Source organism: Microcaecilia unicolor, chromosome 2 (genome assembly GCF_901765095.1).
Source record: "Microcaecilia unicolor chromosome 2, aMicUni1.1, whole genome shotgun sequence".
Lineage (NCBI taxonomy): Eukaryota > Metazoa > Chordata > Amphibia > Gymnophiona > Siphonopidae > Microcaecilia > Microcaecilia unicolor.
Genome location: NC_044032.1, coordinates 605670160 through 605691837, shown reverse-complemented (window position 1 = coordinate 605691837; position 21678 = coordinate 605670160). Strand labels below are relative to the sequence as shown.

Genomic DNA, 21678 nt, shown 5'->3' with positions numbered 1-21678 from the left:
TAATCTAAGTTACGGGGCCCAATTGACCAATATTTGTTGTTTTCGGTGAGCCTGGATGCTAGGGATACCCCACTTTGAGAATCAATGGCCTGCTTGTCCTCTGAAAAAGCGAAGATACTTAGCTGTAGCAGGTATTCTCCGAGGACAGCAGGCCTTATATTCTTGCAAGCCCTCCCACCTCCCCTAGGAGTTGTCTCCTATTTTTATTTTTCTTGCTGTAGTGTTTAACTGTGGTAATCGCGGTGGACCGGAAGGCACCCGCACATGCTCTTAAATCTTATTATACAGCCTGGACCGGGCAATGCAACAACGCGTTACTCACTTGTGAGAATATAAGTATCTTCGCTTTCCTCAGTCTGTTCGTGTTAAACTGCTCTGAATAATTTTGACATCTGCAGATTTGATCATATCACTCATTGCTTTCTTTTCCAGATGATTAATGAATAAGTAAGTGTATGCTGATCATGGTACAGATCCCTGGGGCATCGTTCTTCTTTAGAGAATCTGACGATGTAGTCTTGCTCATTGTTTATCTTTCAACCAGTTAAACCAATTTAGAATAGGACATTGGCTTCTCTCACTTGACTTCAGCTTTCTAAAAGAAGCCTTTAATGAAGGACTTTGTCAAATGCTTTTTAAAACTCTAAATGCATTATGTCAATTTGGTTCATCCTTGCCCCATACTTTTTTGCAACCCCACCCCCCCCCAAAGAATTGTAACAAATCAACACTTTTACCCTATCTTGTTCCCTTCACCTAATGGAGACTTGATCCCCTGCTGTGAGTGGCCCGCAGAAGCTCTGGGTGAAGTCCTCAGATAGGATCTGCTTCCCTGCCACGACTGGTTTCACCACGAGGTTGAGCCACACGGCACCGGCAGTTAAGACTGTTCCTATGGTATCAAGTCCCGAGAACATAGAAACTTGATACCGCAGGAAAAGCCTCAGCTTCTGGATCCTATCTGAAGCCTTCACCCGGAGCTTCTGCGGGCCAAGAAAGAGGTTGGTGGACCATGGGTTGGGCAAGCCTGTACTAGAGGTTTAAGAGCACGTGCAGTGTCCCCACCATGTGTGTGCGAGTGCCATCCCACCTGCTGCGAGAGCATGAGACCAATCTCTTCTCACCTGCAGTGAAGAGATAATGCGATTGTCCTGCACTTCTCACAGCATCTGGTGCACGAGCTTACTTTTTAGATTTTCGTGCCTGCCTTTGGGTTTCTTGCTCTGACTTGTTTTCTTTCTTCGGAAAGATCCCTCTCCCTTCCCTTTTTTTTTTTTTTCTCCCAAGTTTAGGTTTCCTTTATTTTTGGCGTGCTCAGTAGGCAGTCTTAGACCTGAGCTCCATTCGGGTATTTCTCCCTCGTTTTTTCTGGTATGTGCCCCTTTTTTAGTTATCAAGCCATTTGATTTAGCCACGGCTGTTTTCCCTTCTATGTCATCAAAGATTTCAAGTGGCTTTCAGCGCTGTAGCTGGTGCAATAGGACCATCTCTGGCAAAGACGCTCATTCTTGGTGTCTTCAGTGTTTGGGTCCTGAACGTACCCCTTTTCAGCTGTGTTCTTTGCCATCGTATGAAGAAAAGAACCCAACTGACCAGAGAAGCTGTAAGGGAAAAGATTTTTGGATCCTGGTTCAAAACCTCGGTGTCAATTTTGGCATTGATGTTGATATTGATGTCAAGAGTTACATCGGTCCGTATGACTGACAAGCCTGTCTTGGACATTGGGAGTGGATGCGGATCAAGTCTCCACCTGCCTCGACACTGGCCTCTGTGCAGGGCTCCCCAGACCAGTCTGCATTGGACCCGTCACCGAGGAGACGTGAGGATTCGACTTTGTCTTTGTCAGCACTGAGAAGCATCAATGACCAGCATCGAGCGAAGGCCGAGAAGCATCGGCATCAATCCCCCTCAGCACATGGTGCTGGGAGCTTGGGGGCGCTGAGGGATTCAGTCCCCAAGAAGCATTGTTGCCGGGAGGACCGCTCCCCCTCCATGCAGGAGGTGCTGATGCACAGGTCTCCTTGCAGCTAAGACCAGGCACCCATCTTGACCCCGGCAATTTGTCTCTGAACTGGCAACCCAGCCTTTCCCAATGATCTCTCTCGATAAGTGCATCTGGGCCATGCTCTATAAGCTGTTGTCAGGGTTTTTACAGTGGTGTGCATCTGGGGTGCTTGCACCAGCCATGCCCCTTCCTGTTGCCCCACAGGGCCCTCAACCTGCAGCTGACGGTGTGAGCACCCCCTCAACATTGGTGGAGGAAGCTTCACTGGAGTCTAGGCTGGTGCCCACTCCTCGACGCCTGTCTCGAGGCAGGCTCGGTCTCGGCCCTCCCTTGAGATTTTTGCCGACACCGATGAGAAGCGCTTAAGGGGGTCTGATGAGGATCCATGGTATTCCTCAGAGAAGGAGTCCTATGGCATCCCATCCGACCCCTCCCCTCCAGAGGAAAGAAAGAAGTCTCCACTTCCCAGGTTTTGTGCGGGAAATGGTGGCTACCATTCCCATTCATTTCTCGACAGAGGACAAGCCCAGGGCTGAGATGTTCAAGTTCCTGGACTACGAATCTCCTCCTAGAAAGGCTGTGATGGTCCCTTTTCAGCAGATCCTGAAAGATGTTCAGGTGAAGAACTGGGAGACCCCTCTGTTAATCCCGGTCCTGCCCAAGAAGATAGACATTATGTATTGGATCCAGAGTTCCCCAGGGTTTGAAAGCCTCAGTTGTCTTATCATTCCCTGGTGGTGGAATCTGCGCTCAAAATAGCCAGGATTTCTAGAGACTATGCTTCGGTGCCTCCTGGCAGAGATGTATCAGGTCTCTATTCTCATCTCCCGTATTCAATCTTACCAGTTCTACACGAGGTTGCACTTGTGGAACTTGAGCGCAGTATGTTTTTTGATTTGGCGGATTCTCTCCCACAAGAGGCCGAATCACTTGCCAGTTGGTCAAACAGCAGAAAGCACGTAGAAAGTTCTTGGCCAGGGTTGTCTATGACACCTTTGGTGTGGTGTCCAGGATCTCTGCCCAGAGTATAGCAACGCACAGACTCTCATGGCTGCATATCTCTGACTTGGACTCTGTGGTCTAGCAGAGGTTGGTGGATGCCACGTTCCAGGGAGAGAACTTTTTTGGAGAGAAGGTGGAGGAAGTCGCTGACCTCCATTAAGAAACACACTGACACCATTAACACTTTCTACCATTGGACGTCTTCTGCACCTTCCTCTTCATGTAGGAGGTTTTTGGGCAAGTCAAAGAGGGGTCCCTACTACTCTGAGATGTAGGTATGCCCCTTTTTCTTGCCAGCCTCAGCAGGCTTAGTTCCATTGCACTCGTTCTTGTCAACGGAATGCACCCAGGTCCCAGCCAGCTCCCCAGATTGGTAGGTTCTCCAAATAGTCCGTCTCATTTATGCCCTGCTTTGGCATCAATGACCACCAGATTTCCCACCGAGAGTGTCTTGCTTCAGCTGTCAGCACAAGCAGGTACTTGCAGAGGAGCTCCCTGCCCTTCTAAAGACCCATGCAGTCGAGCCTTTCTACAAGGGGAAGAAGGACTCGGATTCTATTCCAGGTACTTCCTTGTGCCCAAGAAAACAGGAGAGGGATGCGACCCATCCTAGGCCTAAGGCCTGAACAAATTCCTGGTCAAAGAAAAGTTCAGGATGGTTTCACTGGGTACCTTTCTCCCCATGATTCAAGAACAAGATTGGCTATGCTCTCTGGACATAAAAGATGCTTACATTCACATCCCAGTACTTCCAAATCATAGGAAATATCTGCAGTTTCAGCTGGGGACACATCACTTCCAGTATCGTGTGTTGCCTTTTGGCCTCATGTCGGCTCCCAGGGTTTTCACCAAATGTCTTGCAGTAGTTGCAATATTGCTGCGCAGACTGGGAGTCCATGTGTTCCCCTACCTGGGCAGTTGGGTGGTAAAGAGCACGTCGAAGGACGGTGATCAGGAGTCCATGCAGAGAACTATTCAGGTATTGGAGCTACTAGGGTTCATTTTAAACTACCCAAAATTCCATCTTCATCCCGTTCAGCAATTAGAGTTCATCGGAGCCCTGCTAGAAACTCAGCAGGCACAGGTTGAGATTGTTGGGCCACATAGCCTCCACTGTCTGTGTCATGCCAATAGCACATCTTCACATGAGATCTGCCTGGTGAACCCTAGCTTCACAGTGGTTCTAAGCCTCGGGGAGCCTAGCGGATGTCAACACCAGAGTTGACTCAGTCTCACCTTTGGTGGACAGTTTGGTCCAATTTGACTGTGGGACTTCCATTCCAAATTCCTCAGCCCCAGAAAGTGCTGATGATGGATGCATCCCTCCTGGGGTAGGAGGCTCACATAAATGGGTTTCACACCCAGTGTGCTTGCTCAACGTAGAAATCAAACCTTCAGATCAACCTCCTGGAACTACCGGTAACCTGGAATGCTCTAAAGACTTTCATAGATCGACTGTCTGGCCAAATTGTACTCATTCAAACAGACAAGCAGGGTGTACTGGATCATGTCCACTGTGTCAGGAGACCGTCTGGACATGGCAAACGGGTACTTCAGCATAGGATGCTTCTCAAGGCCACTTACCTGGTGGGCAAATCCAACAGACTGAGCAGGGTCATTCAACCGCACGAGTAGTCACTCAATATGGGCGTTGCGTGTGAGATTTTTCCAAGTGTGGGGCACCCCTTCAGTGGACCTCTTTGCCTCTTAACTCAATCACAAAGTCCTGTTCCAGGCTTCAGGCCCACAACAGACTAGCGTCAAATACCTACCCAAGTCCCACCTTCTGGTCCAGTGATTTTGGAGTACATAGGAGCCCTGTTCGATACGTTGCAGGCTCGGGCTTTTCTTCCACAAGCGAAATTGGAGACCTTGACAACACTCGCCTCGCAGGTCTGAAGCAACAAGCAGGTCACAGCTCAGGAAATGGGACCTTGGCAATCAGAAGGTTGGGCCATGACCCTGCTGCTGTGGGTTGCTGTTTTTAAATTATTAAAAAGCTGTGTTCAATGAGTAAGGTATTGGATGTGAACAAAATGGCAGGTCATGTGTGTTCATCCCCAAAAATTCACTGTAAAATTCTTTGGTCAAATATTCCAGGTTTGGCATGTTTGGAATAGACCCTGAAGAGGCCGCCAAGCCTTACCTGAATTATATTGGAGCTGGACTTTCAGCATTAAGGTAAGAACATATTTTTATTCTTGATTCTAGTTAACTAAGAACAATTTTAAGACGTTAGATTGATGCATTGAATTCACAAATGTCATTGTTTAAGTAGACCTAACTATGATGATAGGCGTGATTTTGGAAGAAGGGAAGGATACTTGAACCCCCACAAATATTTCCCCTGAAAAAGCATAAGCTAGAATTCTACCGCTACAGTATGAAGAGCTGAGTATTACTGTCAGAACCAGCCAGGGGATAATTCTACAAAACAGTTGCTCACATTTACATGATTGTGAATGATTAGAATGCTTGCATATATATGTATTGGGTGCACATACGGCATAGATGCCAAAATTCCAACTAAGCGCTGTTCTGTAAACGTGCAAACCTTAATTGGCATACCTTTTACAGGTGTGTGCATGCAGATGCAGAGTCTTGGCAGAGCAATTTTATTGATTTTTATTTATTTTTAAATGGTAACGTACCGCAGTATGGGGTCCTTTTGCTAAGCCGCGTAAGCGCCTACACACACCCAACACGCGCCAGTTTGGAGTTACCGCCTGGTTACCGTGTGGCCCTTGTGGTAATTTCATTTTTGGCAGGCGTCCGCTACATGCGTCTGAAAAATACTTTTAATTCTCTGATGCGTTCCAGCTACACTCATCAAGTGGCATTTGAAGCGCGTGAGACCTTACCGCTAAGTCAATGGCTGGCGGTAAGGTCTGAGACCCAAAATGGACGCACACCAATTTTTATTTTGCCACACATCCATTTTCTGCACAAAAGTTTTTAAAAGGCCTTTTCTACAGTCACACTGAAAAATGGATCTGCGCACTCCAAAAACCCACGCCTACACTACCACAGGCCATTTTTCAGTGAGCCTGCAAAGAGGTGGGAAAACGTGGGATACAAATGCAACGAATAAAATAAAGGACCCCTATATGAGTCTCTTGGTTCTCATCTCTTCTTTTTCAAAAGCTCGAAGGTTGAGAACACAGTTGTCATTTGACATCCCTAGTTTTAAAGATAAAAGATAGAAGGATATATTCAACTGAACCTGGGCATCCCAGGCTGCTAAGCTTTGGAAATTATTGCCAGGTAGTATACACCAAACTAAGGATTATCACCCTTTTTTAGAAAAAAAAAACTTGTAAACTTTTTTTGTATCAAATGATTTTTTTAAACTTATTGTTTTTAATTGTAGTTTTTAATTTGTATTCTTGAAAGATTTGTTTCCATTCTCTTGTATCTGTGAACCACAGTGAACTTCTTTTAGAGGTATTTTGCGGTATAGAAACATTGAATGTTATGGACAGGATGAGCATTCATATCACCAGCACTTAGGTGCACACACACATAAGTGCATACACACGGATCAGTGAAGGAGTAGTCTAATGGTTAGTGCAGTGGCCTGAGAACCAAGGGAACTGGGTTCACTTCCCACTGCAGCTAACTGTGAGACTGTTCTCGCGGCCCTAGTGAGCGAATTACACTCACATTTAGACACCTCCAGCCCCTCTGCTGTGGAGTTCCTCAGGGCTCTGTCCTCTCGCCTCTCCTTTTCTCAGCCCTCTTGTTAGTCTTATTCAGTCACACGGTATTTCAGTTCACATTTATACATATGATATTTTGTTAATTTTTCCAACCAGCCCTCATTCCCCTCTCATCCATCCTTTCCAAAACTGTCTTTCAGATGTTCATAATTGGCTTATAGAGCATAAATTGGCACTAAATCGTGGTAAAATAGGTGCTTGCTGAATTACAGAAGTAGACCACGTCCTACTGCGGCCCTGAATCTTTTTGAGACATCTGTCACTCCAGTTTTTTCCTTTCGGTATTTGGAGGTTATCTTAGACTCTCATTTATCATTCCTACTGCAGATTGTGACTGTTAGTAATACTAGTTTCGTTATCCTTAGACAATTACGTCAAGTTCGAAAATACTTTGATCACAACGCATTTCACTCATTTATTCTGTCATTAATTTCTAGACTAGATTACTGTAATAACATTTATCATTTAAGTGCCCCATGTTTGTTTATTATTTATTAGGATTTATTTACAGCCGTTTTGAAGGAATTCACTCAAGGCGGTGTAAAGCAAGAGTAAGTCAAACATAAGCAATAGACAAATACAGCAGTAAAAATATTCAAATAACAATACAAAGTATGACATAGTATACTACTTACAATGTCAACACAATACGTAATAGAACATTTTAATTGATAGCGAAGGGTAAAGCAAAGATGGAACATATGGATAGGTAAGAGAGTAAGAAGAGTTAGAGCGTAAGGTGACTGATTTAAAGAAAGTTGCACATGAGGTCAGAGAGATGGTTAAATACTATCTGAGCTAGGGTAGGAGTGTTTAAACATGGCCCGCTGCAGTATGTGCAGCCCGAGTCAATCCTTGTGTGTGTGAGTGACACTAACAAGTTAGTTACTTCTTCCGTTAAAGGCCTGATTGAAGAGCCAAGCTTTCATTTGCGTCATGAAGTAGAGATAGTCTTGTATAAAGCAGAGCCTTTCAGGCAGTGCATTCCAGAGTTTGGGGTCTACTCCGGAGAATGCTCGCTTGCGGGTATCACATCGTGTAATGTCTTTTGGAGAGGATGTGGTTAGTGATAGTCCTTGAGGGGTGCAAAAATTGCTCCCAGTTCAGCATTTCCTATCCTTGGTGGGGGTGAAGCACCCTGTGCGTCTTGTCCACCTGGCAGCCTGCCTGCAACTAGAGCTTCTTATAGACCTAAGTTGAAAGAATCGACTCCTAAAAGGTTTAAGAGTTCAATCAGGGGCACTAAAATATGAGCGCTAAACTAGTATTCTGAAACTGCAATTTTGTGCCCCAAATGTGTTATAGAATTCTAACGTAAGTTTGCATCATTTACACAACAGTATTTAAGCGGAGCCATTTAACACCGTTTCAGTAGCTGATGTAAATATGCACACCTAAATGTTGACACTTGTACACATGCACCTTGTAGTATTCTGTAAGGGGCCCTTTTACTAAGCAGCGGTAAAAAGTGGCCCGCAGTAGTGTAGGCACATGTATTGAGCGCATGCTGGGCCACTTTTTACCGCATCTACAAAAAAGTGCTTTTTTTTTTTAATGGGACAGGAAAAGGGCCTTCGGTAAAAATGAAACCAACGCGTGCCCTTAACGCCACCCATTCATCTAGCGGTAAAGACTCACGCGATACACGTGTGGTGACCAGTCGGCGTTCTCCAAGTGCCGATTACCGCTGGAACTGGCGCGGAGGGGGAAATAAATAATTCGTCCACGCATTATGGGCGCACACTAAATCTGAAATTACCGCCAGGAGGGTGCGCTGGCCTGGTGATAGTCTCATTTGGGCACGCACATAGAGCCTACTGCGGCTTAGTAAAAGGTCACCTAAGTTTTGCGCATGACTGTATGACCTGCCCATGCCCCACTCACATGCATATCCTCTTACATTTACATGCTTAAAGCACTTGGGGAGGGGGGGTCTCTTACTAAGCCATGGTAGCATTTTTAGCTCGCGGTAGAAATCTGCGGGCAGTAAACGCCAAGATGCTCATTATGAGCGTCTTGGTGTTTACTGCCAGCTGATTTCTACCTTGAGCTAAAAAATACTACTTCGGCTTAGTAAAAGATCCCCTTAGGCTCTACCTTGTAGAATAGTGCCTAAAGGGGTCTTTTACTAAACCATGGTAGAAATCAGCCGGCTTTAAACGCCAAGATGCCCATAAGAATATAATGGGCGTCTCGACGTTTACCGTCAGCTGATTTCTGCCACGGTTTAGTAAAAGACCCCCTAAGTGCAGTTTTACAGGGGTGATATGATACAGACGTTCAAATATGTGAAAGGTATAAATCCGCAAACGAACCTTTTCCGGAGATGGGAAGGCGGTAAAATGAGAGGACATGAAATGAGATTGAAGGGGGGCAGACTCAAGAAAAATGTCAGGAAGTATTTTTTCACGGAGAGAGTGGTGGATGCTTGGAATGCCCTCCCGCGGGAGGTGGTGGAGATGAAAACGGTAACGGAATTCAAAAATGTGTGGGATAAACATAAAGGAATCCTGTTCGGAAGGAAGGGATCCTCAGAAGCTTAGCCGAGATTGGGTGGCAGAGCCGGTGGGGAGAGGCGGGGCTGGTGGTTGGGAGGTGGGCCTTGTTCTGGGCAGACTTCTACAGTCTGTGCCCTGAAAATGGCAGAAACAAATCAAGGTCAGGTATACACATAAAGTAGCACATATGAGTTTAAATTGTTGGGCAGACTAGATGGACCGTGCAGGTCTTTTTCTGCCGTCATCTACTATGTTACTGCCATTTACTCCCGTTTTGGCATGTAACTTCCAATAGCACCTAAAATTACGTGACAAGTTGGCGCCTGTCTTATGGTGCACTATACGGAATGAGAGGGTTAGTGGTAAATGGGTGGGACTTCAACTAAAAGCAAAGCCTTTTGAGGGGAGCTGAGACCTTTCAAATAGGTTCTTCAACATTTTTCTGCAGAGGGGCTGGTTATTGTCACATGGATCATGACTTAAGAGGACAGGATGTGATCTGTGCATCTTCTCAGACGTTTGGTCTTTTGGCATATTTATTCTGGCAGGGGGAGGTTTAATCCCACAATTTCTTCAGATGGGAAAGTACTACTTCATTAAAATAAAACCACATTCTGAGATTATAACTTCCTAGATTTACCTGTATATTTGTGACTAGAGAGATTTGTAACTGGGAAACTTCTGATGGATTTCACCTTTCTTTGATAAATGTGCACAGATGGGTGGAATTGGCAGAGGTTTGAAATCTGTGAATAGTTAATTAGGCTCCTGTTTACTAATGCTTAATGTGTCATAATGCCAATCCGTAAGTCAATAGGGGCATCACTGTTTTTTATATCATTTGTATTATAAAGTAAGTTAGGAATAATTTTGAGAGAAACACAGCTGGACAGCAGGGGAAGTTGAAATCCTGATGACTGATGCTAATGCTCACAATTTCCAGACCTGTGCTGATTCCAGCCTTTTGTGTGCATATGTACAGTATGTGCACATGCATTTTTCTGTGTAAACTAGGAGAAGAATGAAGCTTTCCTTGTTTATGTGAACTTCAGAATGTTTTGAAAAATTCTTTAGTGAAATAACAGTGGTGCAGAGTTGACAGCTATGTCTCTCACAACTGTACCATCCTTCATTAAATACATGTATAATAAATAATGCAGATTCCTTATCATCCTCACCAAACCAGTCCAGAACCAAAGGGTTGTGCCTGTCAACAAGCAGATGGAGATAAAGTCACTTGTGACCTCTGTTCTATATAGGGTACCATGCAGACCAAGCTCGCCAGTTTTCTCTGTCTCCTGCAGATGGTGATGGGCTGACAATGCAGTTGATCTGGACTTAGTTAGCTCCTGGGCCAGTTGGTAACTGGTGACTAGTTGAGCTGAGAGGAAGGGTCTGGAATCCAGGGCTCATTAAAAAATAAAAAAATAAGAACTGAAGAAAAAGCTACAAGGGGAATATTCAGAGCAGAACACTGTTGACCCTACACACGGGCAAAGAAAACAGAACAAAAAAAAAACCCTTACTCCATAGACTGGATCCAATCCATAGGTATTGAAAGTGTGGCAGGCCAGAAAAACATGCTCTACAGGTCATAGTTTGGGAGCCCCCTGCTTTAGAAGAAAGAAGGAATGCAATGGAAGTACTGACCTGCCTTGCAGATTTTCATAAGGTATAGGAAACTCACAATTTTTACAAAAGAGGTGCTGAAACACAAAAGAACTTGATGTAACACTGAAAGGAGACAGGCTTTGAGGAAATATTTTTTGACAGAGTGTGGGGTACCTGGAATTGTCTACCAGCAGAGTGACAGAATAAAAAGCATATGTGGGACCCAGAGAAAGAACAGTGGTAAAAGCAAGAGACAGAGAAGCTGAGATGTAGTTGGGTCTGCAGTAACACAGTAGATGGAAGATACTGGCCAGATCATATGAGCTATGAGGTTCTTATCTGAAAGTGGCTGCTTCATTAATCTGCCTGAAAAGTGTCACCTTTTTCTATAGGTACAAGTATATGGACCTGAAACACTTAACTGTTCATCTTTGACAATTTGTCCCATAAAGTTTGTTTTATTTAATCATTTTTGAAAGCAACTGTCATACTGATTGTAAGCCATGCTTTTTCATTGTAGTGCTGTCATTTTTCTGTTTGTGAAAAGTGACATTAAAAGCGCTGTCCCTTCACTGGAATCCGCACCATTACTGAGAGACGGTGTAAGTAATACAATGTAGGGAACATTTGCAAGTAGTAACTATCTGACATTCAGTGGCATGAGAAAAGTTGTTTATTTAAAATAATTTGGAGACGGCTGTAACGTTCTCCACTGATAGATGGCATTGCAACAAAAGAAAAAAATTCTCATTAGTAAAGATGACAAGGGAGAAAGTTTGGTTTGCAAAACTGAAACCATTCAAGAAATGTCATTACAATTTTTATAAAATAGCTGTAGTTTTCAAATTCTAGGTAAATCCAACTGAACTGTAAAATAAAACATTTTTCTGGTCTGCTGCTATTTGTTTTAAGGTTTTCATGTTTCTTAATTTGTTGTCTCTAGGTCATTAATTCTGATTATGTTCCTGTCAATGAATCATGGGTTGACAAACTTTCTCCTTCGAAGAAGAGATTGATGTAAGTTGAAGGAAGTCGAAGCTGATTACTGCATCCTCCTCTGATCTGGGATATCAGCTGTTGGTACTCTATCTAGGTATAGAAAACAAAAGAAACCCCTGTTTTTAAAAAACAGAAGGTGACAGACACAGAATATAACTTTCTAAAATTACATTTTGTATTGAAGGAACAAAAGTGTGTGGTAAAAAAAAACGTTTATTGTATTTTTTTAGGTTGTCATGCCCTCCCCTATTACCACCATTCTTCTAGCTTGTATGCTTACATAGTAAATGACGGCAGAAAAAGACCTGCACAGTCCATCCAGTCTTCCCAACAAGATAAACTCATATGTGCTACTTTTTGTGTATACCTTACCTTGATTTGTACCTGTCCTTTTCAGGGCACAGACCGTATAAGTCTGCCCAGCACTATCCCCGCCTCCCGCCACCGGTTCTGCCACCCAATCCCGGCTAAGCTCCTTAGGATCCATTCCTTCTGAACAGGATTCCTTTGTTTATCCCACGCGTGTTTGAATTCTGTTACCGTTTTCATTTCCACCACCTCCCGCGGAAAGGGATTTTGGATTTAGCTCATGCCATTTTCAGTCATAATTCAATGCAAGCTGATTTTTCAGGAGAAACACCTAGAGGTCCTTTTACTAAGGTGCACTGAAAAATGGGCTCTGCTGGTGTAGGCGCGTGTTTTGGGCGCGCAGATCCATTTTTCAGCGCGCCTGTAAAAAAGGCTTTTTTTAAATTTTTGCCGAAAATGGACATGCGTTAAAATAAAAATTGGTGCGTGTCCATTTTGGGTCTGAGACCTCACCGCCATCTTAGCGGTAAGGTCTCACACGGTAACCATGCAGTAATCGTCTATGCATGTAGAATGATGATTACCGCCCAGTTTCCGCCATGTGCAGGAAAATAAAAATTATTTTCCGGCACACGTAGTAGCGGACGTGCATAAAAAATGAAATTACCGCCCGGGCCCTGCGGCATCCGGGCGGTAACTCCAAATTGGCATGCGTAGGATATGCGTACACACCTACTCGGCTTAGTAAAAAGGCCCCCTAGTGGAGTGCCCTTTAGAAACCTTCTATAGTAGAGGTCATGAGTACCAAATTACCATAGTGTTTGAAGGAAAATACACACTGGAAGTTTAAAAATGAACTCCTCACACACGTGTTGCCAGGACACCCCGTTACTAGTGGAAATCCTTTTCAAAAAATTACCCCTTTTGAGTTTGTTCTTACAGTCCAAGGACTCGGATTTTTTTGTGATACAGAAATATTGAAAGTACATTTTTTTTTCTGCCAGGATAGAGTTACCTGTTCAGTTTATGGTGAAAGCTGGAGTCTTAGGGATTGTCTAGTCTGGTACAGGACCAACACAAAAGATGTTGGAGCACTTGCATTTTTGGTCTCAGGTAATATACTGCAACAGACTTTTGATTGGTCCTCTAACATGTATTACAAAGACTCCCTTCTACTGCCAGGTAAATTGTCCATGTTTGAAATCTGCTGTTGCAAACCAAAGGAGAGGGCATCCAATATATGGTAGTATCAATTATATGATTAGTATAGGACATAGAGAAGACTTAATTACTTAGAATTCTAAACCATGTACTAGCAGTAATCTGGAACTTATGTTTTTTGTGTTGTTTTAAAAAAATTATACCACTCTATCTGCCGAACAGGTCAGAAGAGCAGCTTACAGTACTAACGTGTAAAAAGTAGACAAGAATGCCATTATACAGATAGAATAGCATCAATCATACAAGTTAAGATTTGTAATAAAACAAAGATAAAAGATTAAAAAAGCTTGTCATATAGGGCTGGATTCAGTAAATGGCGCTCAAAATTCAGTGTCGAAAAAAATTGGCTCTGTCTTGGGACTTCTTCTTTTCTCCATCTATACTTCTTCCCTTGGTGCTCTGATCTCATGGTTTTCAGTATCACCTTTATGCTGATGACTCCCAGATCTACCTCTCCACACCAGAAATTTCAGCAAAATATTAGCCTGCCTGTCTGACATTGCTGATGTTTGGGCCTGTTAGTGTTGAGTCTCAGAACCAAAAAACCCAACACCTCACCCATACAAAATCCCCCCAATAGGTTTCTTAGGACCACCGGCCTGATAAGTACCAAAAGCAACTATAAACAAGAGAATCTTCTCACATTACCAAAGTTTATTCTTACCCAAGAACATGAAAATTAAGAAATAATAGAAAATTAGGAGCAGCACATAAGAAACAACAGTGAAGGAACATAAACAAAAAGGGGGGAACCATGGAAACGGTCATATATTCCTCAGTCTTTTTAAAGACTGAGGAAGATTTTCATCGACACCCCCCCCCCCCCCCCCCCCCCCCCACACACACACACACACACTTTCAGAGCATGCATTTATATAGGGTTTCTCAGCCCAAAGTACAAAGAACTGTTTTTTTTTTTTCAGGAATACATCATACAGGATATGTCATTTGTTTGTTACAATTGCCAAAAGGTACATAAAAAAAATATTGCATTTCCTTAAAAGATACATTTCAGTCCTTTTGTTAAATAAGCACATCCTCAGTAAAAGAATCTTTTTCTCACTTGAAAAGGAGTCAGGATTCCCTTCTCACAGAGTCTCCACCCTTGTAATGTCATTCTCCTTTCCTGTATCACAGTATCTTGTCTCTCTCCATCTCTGTCAGTTACTTTCCCCCTTCACATGGTAATTAGTTTTGCAGCCTAAAAGTCTCCAATTAGCCTTCTTGAACACACTCATCTTAAACAGTGGTCACATGACTCATTGTCTTTCAATTACCTGGCCAGAGGAAGGGGTGGGCTATTTGCTTGTGTTGGACACCAAATGGCCTTGTTTATTTCTTTTGTAATCCACAGAAGAAAAAGGGGTCTCCACACTTCAAACGTCTGTAGATTAAGATTAGTTCTTTATATTAAATATTACCAGCACTGGAACTGCATGATCTAGGCCTTCATAAGTGCACCTCCAACAACACTGCCTGGATGTCTCACTGCCATCGGAAACTAAACATGACCAAGACTGAGCTCTCCAACCTCTCCTCTTCCCCCATTCTCTATCTCTGTGGATAACACTCTCATCCTCCCTATCTCATCAGCTCGTAACCTTGGGGTCATATTCAACTCCTCTCTCTCCTTCTCTGCACAGACTGCTAAAACCTATTGTATCTTTCTCTATAATATCACCAAAATTCGTCCTTTCCTTTCTGAGCACAGTACCAGAACCCTTATCCACACTCTGATCACCTCTTGCTTAGACTTCTGCAACTTGCTTCTCACAGGTCTCCCACTAAGCCATCTCTCTCCCTTTCAATCTGTTCAAAATTCTGCTGTACGACTTATATTCCGCCAGTGTCGCTATTCTCATATTAGCCTCTCCTCAAGTCACATCATTGGCTTCCTATCTGTTTCCGCATACAGTTCAAGCTCCTCTTATTCACTCTGCAGCTCCTCGGTACCTCTCCACTCTTATCTCTCCCTCACTCCACCCCGGGAACTCCGTTCACTGGTTAAATCTCTCTGTCTCCACTGCTAACTCCATAAAAGGACTCAGTTCCTTTTATCTTTCTGCACCATATGCCTGGAATAGACTTCCTGAGCCGGTACGTCATGCTCTATCTCTGGCCGTCTTCAAATCTAGGCTAAAAGCCCACATTTTTTATGCTGCGTTTAACTCCTAACCCCATTCACTTGTTCAGTACCCATGTTTTTCATACCTACCTTAGTAATTCTTTTATTCCTTCTTTGTCCTGTTTGTTTGTCTTAATTAGATTGTAGACTGTGTTGAGCAGAGACTGTCTCTTCATGTTCAAGCGTAGAGCGCTGTGTACGTCTACTAGTGCTATAGAAATAAGTAGTAGTATAACAGGCTTTCCGAGATGGTCACCCTTTATGGAATAGCGTGTAGTGCTGGGATCCGTGCTCAACTTTAGACGTGAAGAGTTAGACCCTAGTTCACAAAATCATTCATGGAGATGCCCCAGCCTACATGTCAGACCTGATTGACTTACCAACCAGGAATGCTAAAAAATCATCCCGCACATTCCTCAATCTTCACTTCCCCAACTGTAAAGGTCTAAAATACAAACTAACGCATGTGTCAACCTTTTCCTACTTGACCACGCAATTCTGGAACGCGCTGCCACGCAGCCTGAAAACGACCTATGAATTAACTAACTTCCGCAAACTACTGAAGACCCATCTCTTCAACAAGGCATACCATAAAGATCAACAAATGTGAACTCCTACACATAAATCCAGAATTGTCTTATAATATTTGATTGCTACACTATTATCATGTTTCATCATTATCATGTAACCCAACATCCTTATGTAATACTAAATGTATATTCTTTTATATATTTCCACCATTCATGATGTATTGTAAGCCACGTTGAGCCTGCAAAGAGGTGGGAAAATGTGGGATACAAATGCAATAAATAAAATAAATAAACTGAAACCAGGTGTAAATCCCAGCGCACAAGTAGGGCACAGATCCACACTATTCTGTAATGTTGCACACATCTTAAGTGAACAACCCTGACCCACCCATCGTTACGTCTCCTTTGCAGATCTGCATGGAAACTCTTAGACACTATTCTATAAATGGGTGCATAAGTGTGTTTTCGCACAGATCTGCCTTTTCTGCCCCGTTTCAGGTCCTTGCGTCTGTTAGAATGCTTTTCCGTTCTGCTGCCTTCTGAGGACCAGCGGGCTGGGAGCGCGACCGTTGTGCGGTGCTCTGTGGTGAGAGGCTCGGTCGCCTCGCTCTGCTCTGGGAGGGCTGGTGGGCAAGCCTCGTGTGGTCCCCCGGTGGAAGAGGTTCGGTTGCCTCTCCTGCTCCAAAGGCGGCAGTGGTGCTGCTCACCAATCCCTCACGGGCTTCTCAGGTGCTGTCAGCTGCTTGAGCCTGGCTTCGCTTTCCTCGGAGCCTGGAGCAGCAGTGCCTCTCACCGACCCCGCATGGGCTTCCCAGGTGCCGTCAGCTGCCTCTGCCTGGCTCCGTTTTGCTCGGAGCCTGGAGCTCACACAGGTGCGTCCTACTCTGTCGCCGTCCTGTTGCTGAATTAGCAGATAAGACCTAATTGCTCCTTTTCTAAAGTAATTGTGAATACATTCAATGCTGTTCTGATACTGGAGACTCATAAATATGAGAGAATTCAAACCTCATTTTCAGTCACTTTGTAGCAGTTTTCAACTTGTGTAGGCATTCTGGTGCAATGGGATTTAACTTTGATATTTTTATTCTGCTTCTGTCAAGTAAATCAAGTTTCAAGGCAGATAACAGCATCAATAAAAACAAAACCCAATTTTCAAAGGAAAAGAAAAAAGATGAACAATAATAGATCAGCAATTACTCACATAACTGCATTTTCATCTTGTCACTGTCTCACACTCTCTTGTGGTGCCTTTTGTAAAATACTCTTCACAATTTTGTTTTAAAAAGAGGCTGCAGTATGGCAGTAGTAGCTGGGATATTGTATGGATCCTGTTTCATTCCAGTCCTATACATCAAGGACCATGCTAGAAGAAATGAAAGCATGTACGCAGGAGCAAGTCAATATGGTAAGATTAGACCTACATTTTCAGCAAATGTTTTGTTTCATTTGCACAGAGACAATACTTTTGAAATGCAAATTATCCAAACTTCAGAAAATGTTTAAAAAAAAAAAAATGACATCTTTAATCACACAGAGCATGTCTCTTTTGTTGTATTGTGTTTCATTGGATAATTATCTCTACATATTTCTGCTGGTAAGGCAGTATTCCCACAGTACAATAGTGTAAAAATATAATTGTCAGTCATAAGGATTCTTATTCTGCAAAAATTTGAAGAGATGCAGAATAATATTTACAGATGAAATGGTGCTGTGATATAGAGCCAAATATTCCTCTCAACAGTCAGTGGTATCTTAGGGGTCCATTTACCAAGTTGTGGGAAAAGTTAGACTTAGGGCCCTGTTTATTAAGGTGCGTTAGTGTTTTTAACACGCCTGTAATTAGCGCGTGCACTAACCGTGTAGGCGCGTACACAGTTAACGCTTGTACATGGTTAATGCGCTTTAAAAATGCTAACGCGCCTATAACACAGCTTAGTAAACAGGGCCCTTAGTGCACCAATATTTGGGTTTTCCTATGCGCTAAGGCCATTTTTCCTGCAGCTGGGAAATGGCCAGTTTGCTATTGTCACTCATTTTGTAGGTGGTAAGGGCTCACACACTATAATCAGCACACAGTAATGTAGATGCACTGATTAGCATAGAAATACCCATTCTCCACCCCCTGCCGCACCTCCTCTACAGAAAATATAAAAATATTTTTTTAGTGTGCGGTTTCCATACACAGATTGGGATCTTGCCACAGGACGCCTGAGCATATCCCACGATAAGCATTTTTAAGCATTATTTATTTATGTATGTATTTGTGCCATTTATATCCCACATTATCACAAACAAGTTTGAGTTCAATGTGGCTTACAATAAACAGTATAGGATACATAACAAAGAATAATGCATAAGAAAGTAATTTGTTGTAAGAATCCAATTTTACAATACAGTATCATAAACATACTGGCATACATATGGATGTTTAACATTTAGAAAAGCTATTTATGAATGGGAAATTGTATATTAAGCAAAGAGAAAGTTAATGATAGAGTAATAACCAATTCAGGTAATAATTATTTGTTGGAGATATGGCTGTTCTTTGTGAGGAACGTAAACCCTAAAAAAGAACAAACACCAAATTCCAAAAGTAATGTTCATCTGTATAGTTTGTCCCCAAAACAAGGGCAGCAGAGAGGTGCAGACCATAGGGCGTATTTGCTAAAGATTTTTTCCCGTATTTTGTTTCGTTAATAAGGTCCAAACACTACAAGCACAAAAGAGTATCCTCCACTGATACAACACAGCAGGTACACAGCAGTGGAGGAGACTAAGAAAAAGTCCTCACAACAGTGGTGTCCAGAAAATTACTTTATTGAAGTCTTCAGTACAAAAATCGGTAAAAACACATCTATGCAAAATGTATCATGCACATGATAAATTTAAATAATGAAATATCAACAAAATGATAGAAACATCCAGGTAAAAAAGAAGAGAACATAAGAGTGAAAACATACTTTCTCCGAGGACAAGCAGGCTGCTTGTTCTCACGACTGGGGTGACGTCCGCGGCAGCCCCCACCAACCGGAAGAAGCTTCGCGGGACGGTCGGCACGCAGGACACGCCCACCGCGAAAACATACTGTATTCTCCTTACAATAACTGCATTTATTTAAAAAAAATCATTTAAAATGCAGTATATGACCTTCAGTTCTTAAAATGTTTGTTTTGGGGTTTTTAAGTCCTGAGACAATTATTCTGCATACGCTATTTTGTGGATACAGAAGCTTTACATACATATTATCATGTACATCTTACATTTCAAATAGATGCAGGGATTTCAGAATACAGCGGCATGCTTTTTGTGCAAGGCAAAATGGAGAGACAACGTTACCACTTTGTTTTTGAAATGACATTGGTTCCCAGTAAAGCATTGGATTCATTTTAAAATTATTACTTTGACTTTTAAGGCTGTTTATAATGGCACTCTTGATTACTTAGCTGCTTTAACAGTATCATGCACCACCCCGTCTTTTACATTCTCTTATTGACTGCAAATTAGTCCTACCGGGTCCCTCACAGGCATGATGGGAGTCCACCCTTCGTAGTGCTTCTTTTTATTTTACTCCTAGTTTATGGAATGGTTAGCCATCTGAGATTAGACAGGTAGTATCCTACGTGCAGTTTAAATCTAAACTAAAGGTGCATCTTTTTTGGGAAGCTTTTGAGGTCTTGGTGATGTGGGAGTGGAGGAGTGGCCTAGTGGTTAGGGTGGTGGACTTTGGTCCTGAGGAACTGAGTTCAATTCCCAGCACAGGCAGCTCCTTGTGACTCTGGGCAAATCACTTAACCCTCCATTGCCCCATGTAAGCCGCATTGAGCCTGCCATGAGTGGGAAAGCGCAGGGTACAAATGTAACAAAAATAAAATAGATACTATTGGAGATTCTACATGGAATGTTGCTACTATTGGAGATTCTACATGGAATGTTGCTACTATTGGAGATTCTGTTGCTACTATTGGAGATTCTACATGGAATGTTGCTATTCCACTAGCAACATTCCATGTAGAAGGCTGCGCAGGCTTCTGCTTCTGTGAGTCTGACGTCCTGCACGTACGTGCAGGACGTCAGACTCACAGAAGCAGAAGCCTGCGCGGCCACATTGGTGATCTGCAAGGGCCGACTTGTACATGGAATGTTGCCAATGGAGGAGTGGCCTAGTGGTTAGGGTGGTGGACTTTGGTCCTGAGGAACTGAGTTCAATTCCCAGCACAGGCAGCTCCTTGTGACTCTGGGCAAATCACTTAACCCTCCATTGCCCCATGTAAGCCACATTGAGACTGCCATGAGTGGGAAAGCGCAGGGTACAAATGTAACAAAAATAAAATAGATACTATTGGAGATTCTACATGGAATGTTGCTACTATTGGAGATTCTGTTGCTACTATTGGAGATTCTACATGGAATGTTGCTATTCCACTAGCAACATTCCATGTAGAAGGCTGCGCAGGCTTCTGCTTCTGTGAGTCTGACGTCCTGCACGTACGTGCAGGACGTCAGACTCACAGAAACAGAAGCCTGCGCGGCCACATTGGTGATCTGCAAGGGCCGACTTGTACATGGAATGTTGCCAATGGAGGAGTGGCCTAGTGGTTAGGGTGGTGGACTTTGGTCCTGAGGAACTGAGTTCAATTCCCAGCACAGGCAGCTCCTTGTGACTCTGGGCAAATCACTTAACCCTCCATTGCCCCATGTAAGCCGCATTGAGCCTGCCATGAGTGGGAAAGCGCAGGGTACAAATGTAACAAAAATAAAATAGATACTATTGGAGATTCTACATGGAATGTTGCTACTATTGGAGATTCTACATGGAATGTTGCTATTCCACTAGCAACATTCCATGTAGAAGGCTGCGCAGGCTTCTGCTTCTGTGAGTCTGACGTCCTGCACGTACGTGCAGGACGTCAGACTCACAGAAGCAGAAGCCTGCGCGGCCACATTGGTGATCTGCAAGGGCCGACTTGTACATGGAATGTTGCCAATGGAGGAGTGGCCTAGTGGTTAGGGTGGTGGACTTTGGTCCTGAGGAACTGAGTTCAATTCCCAGCACAGGCAGCTCCTTGTGACTCTGGGCAAATCACTTAACCCTCCATTGCCCCATGTAAGCCACATTGAGACTGCCATGAGTGGGAAAGCGCAGGGTACAAATGTAACAAAAAAAAACAAAACATCATTAACATACCTTGTTATTGTTCATATTGGATGAATGGTCTAAGCAATAAGTGCTCTTTTCTATACATTACTGGAGTTCTTTTGCTTCTTTTATATTTATTGTAATTGTTAAACCGCCTAGATTTGGCTGTGATGTAGATTGACAATCCATTAAATTAAAAAAGAAACATAAACAGGAGTTGTGTTCATGGGGAAAATAGCTAGGGAGAAACTACTCTTTTAAAAAAACATTGCTGCTCATCTTACATTTGGCAAAGAGCATCTAGATGATCAGTGAGACTTTCAAAATAACACTTGTCGGACGAATGAGTTACTTTTCCTGCCCACTAACAAACATCTTGTTGGGCAAAAACCAAACATTGTCTTCTATTCCTGTGGAGATAGCACAGTTTGGAGCTGTTTGCTGTCTCAGGACCTGGATAGATTGCCATCATCGATGGAACCATTAATTCTGCTTTATATCAGAATATTCTAAAGGAGAATA

At 43.2% G+C, this 21678-nt stretch overlaps 1 protein-coding gene across 2 annotated transcripts in view; it reads left to right on the top strand.

Moving 5' to 3' along the window:
* TMEM144 (transmembrane protein 144) overlaps positions 1 to 21678 on the top strand; it is a 69886-nt gene that overhangs the window by 27332 nt on the left and 20876 nt on the right. For both annotated transcript variants that reach the window (XM_030191605.1, XM_030191606.1), the window contains exons 5-8: positions 5108 to 5188; positions 11356 to 11437; positions 11779 to 11852; positions 17306 to 17424. In XM_030191605.1, the coding sequence (XP_030047465.1) occupies positions 5108 to 5188; positions 11356 to 11437; positions 11779 to 11852; positions 17306 to 17424 (356 nt within the window). The remainder of the gene's footprint in view (positions 1 to 5107; positions 5189 to 11355; positions 11438 to 11778; positions 11853 to 17305; positions 17425 to 21678) is intronic.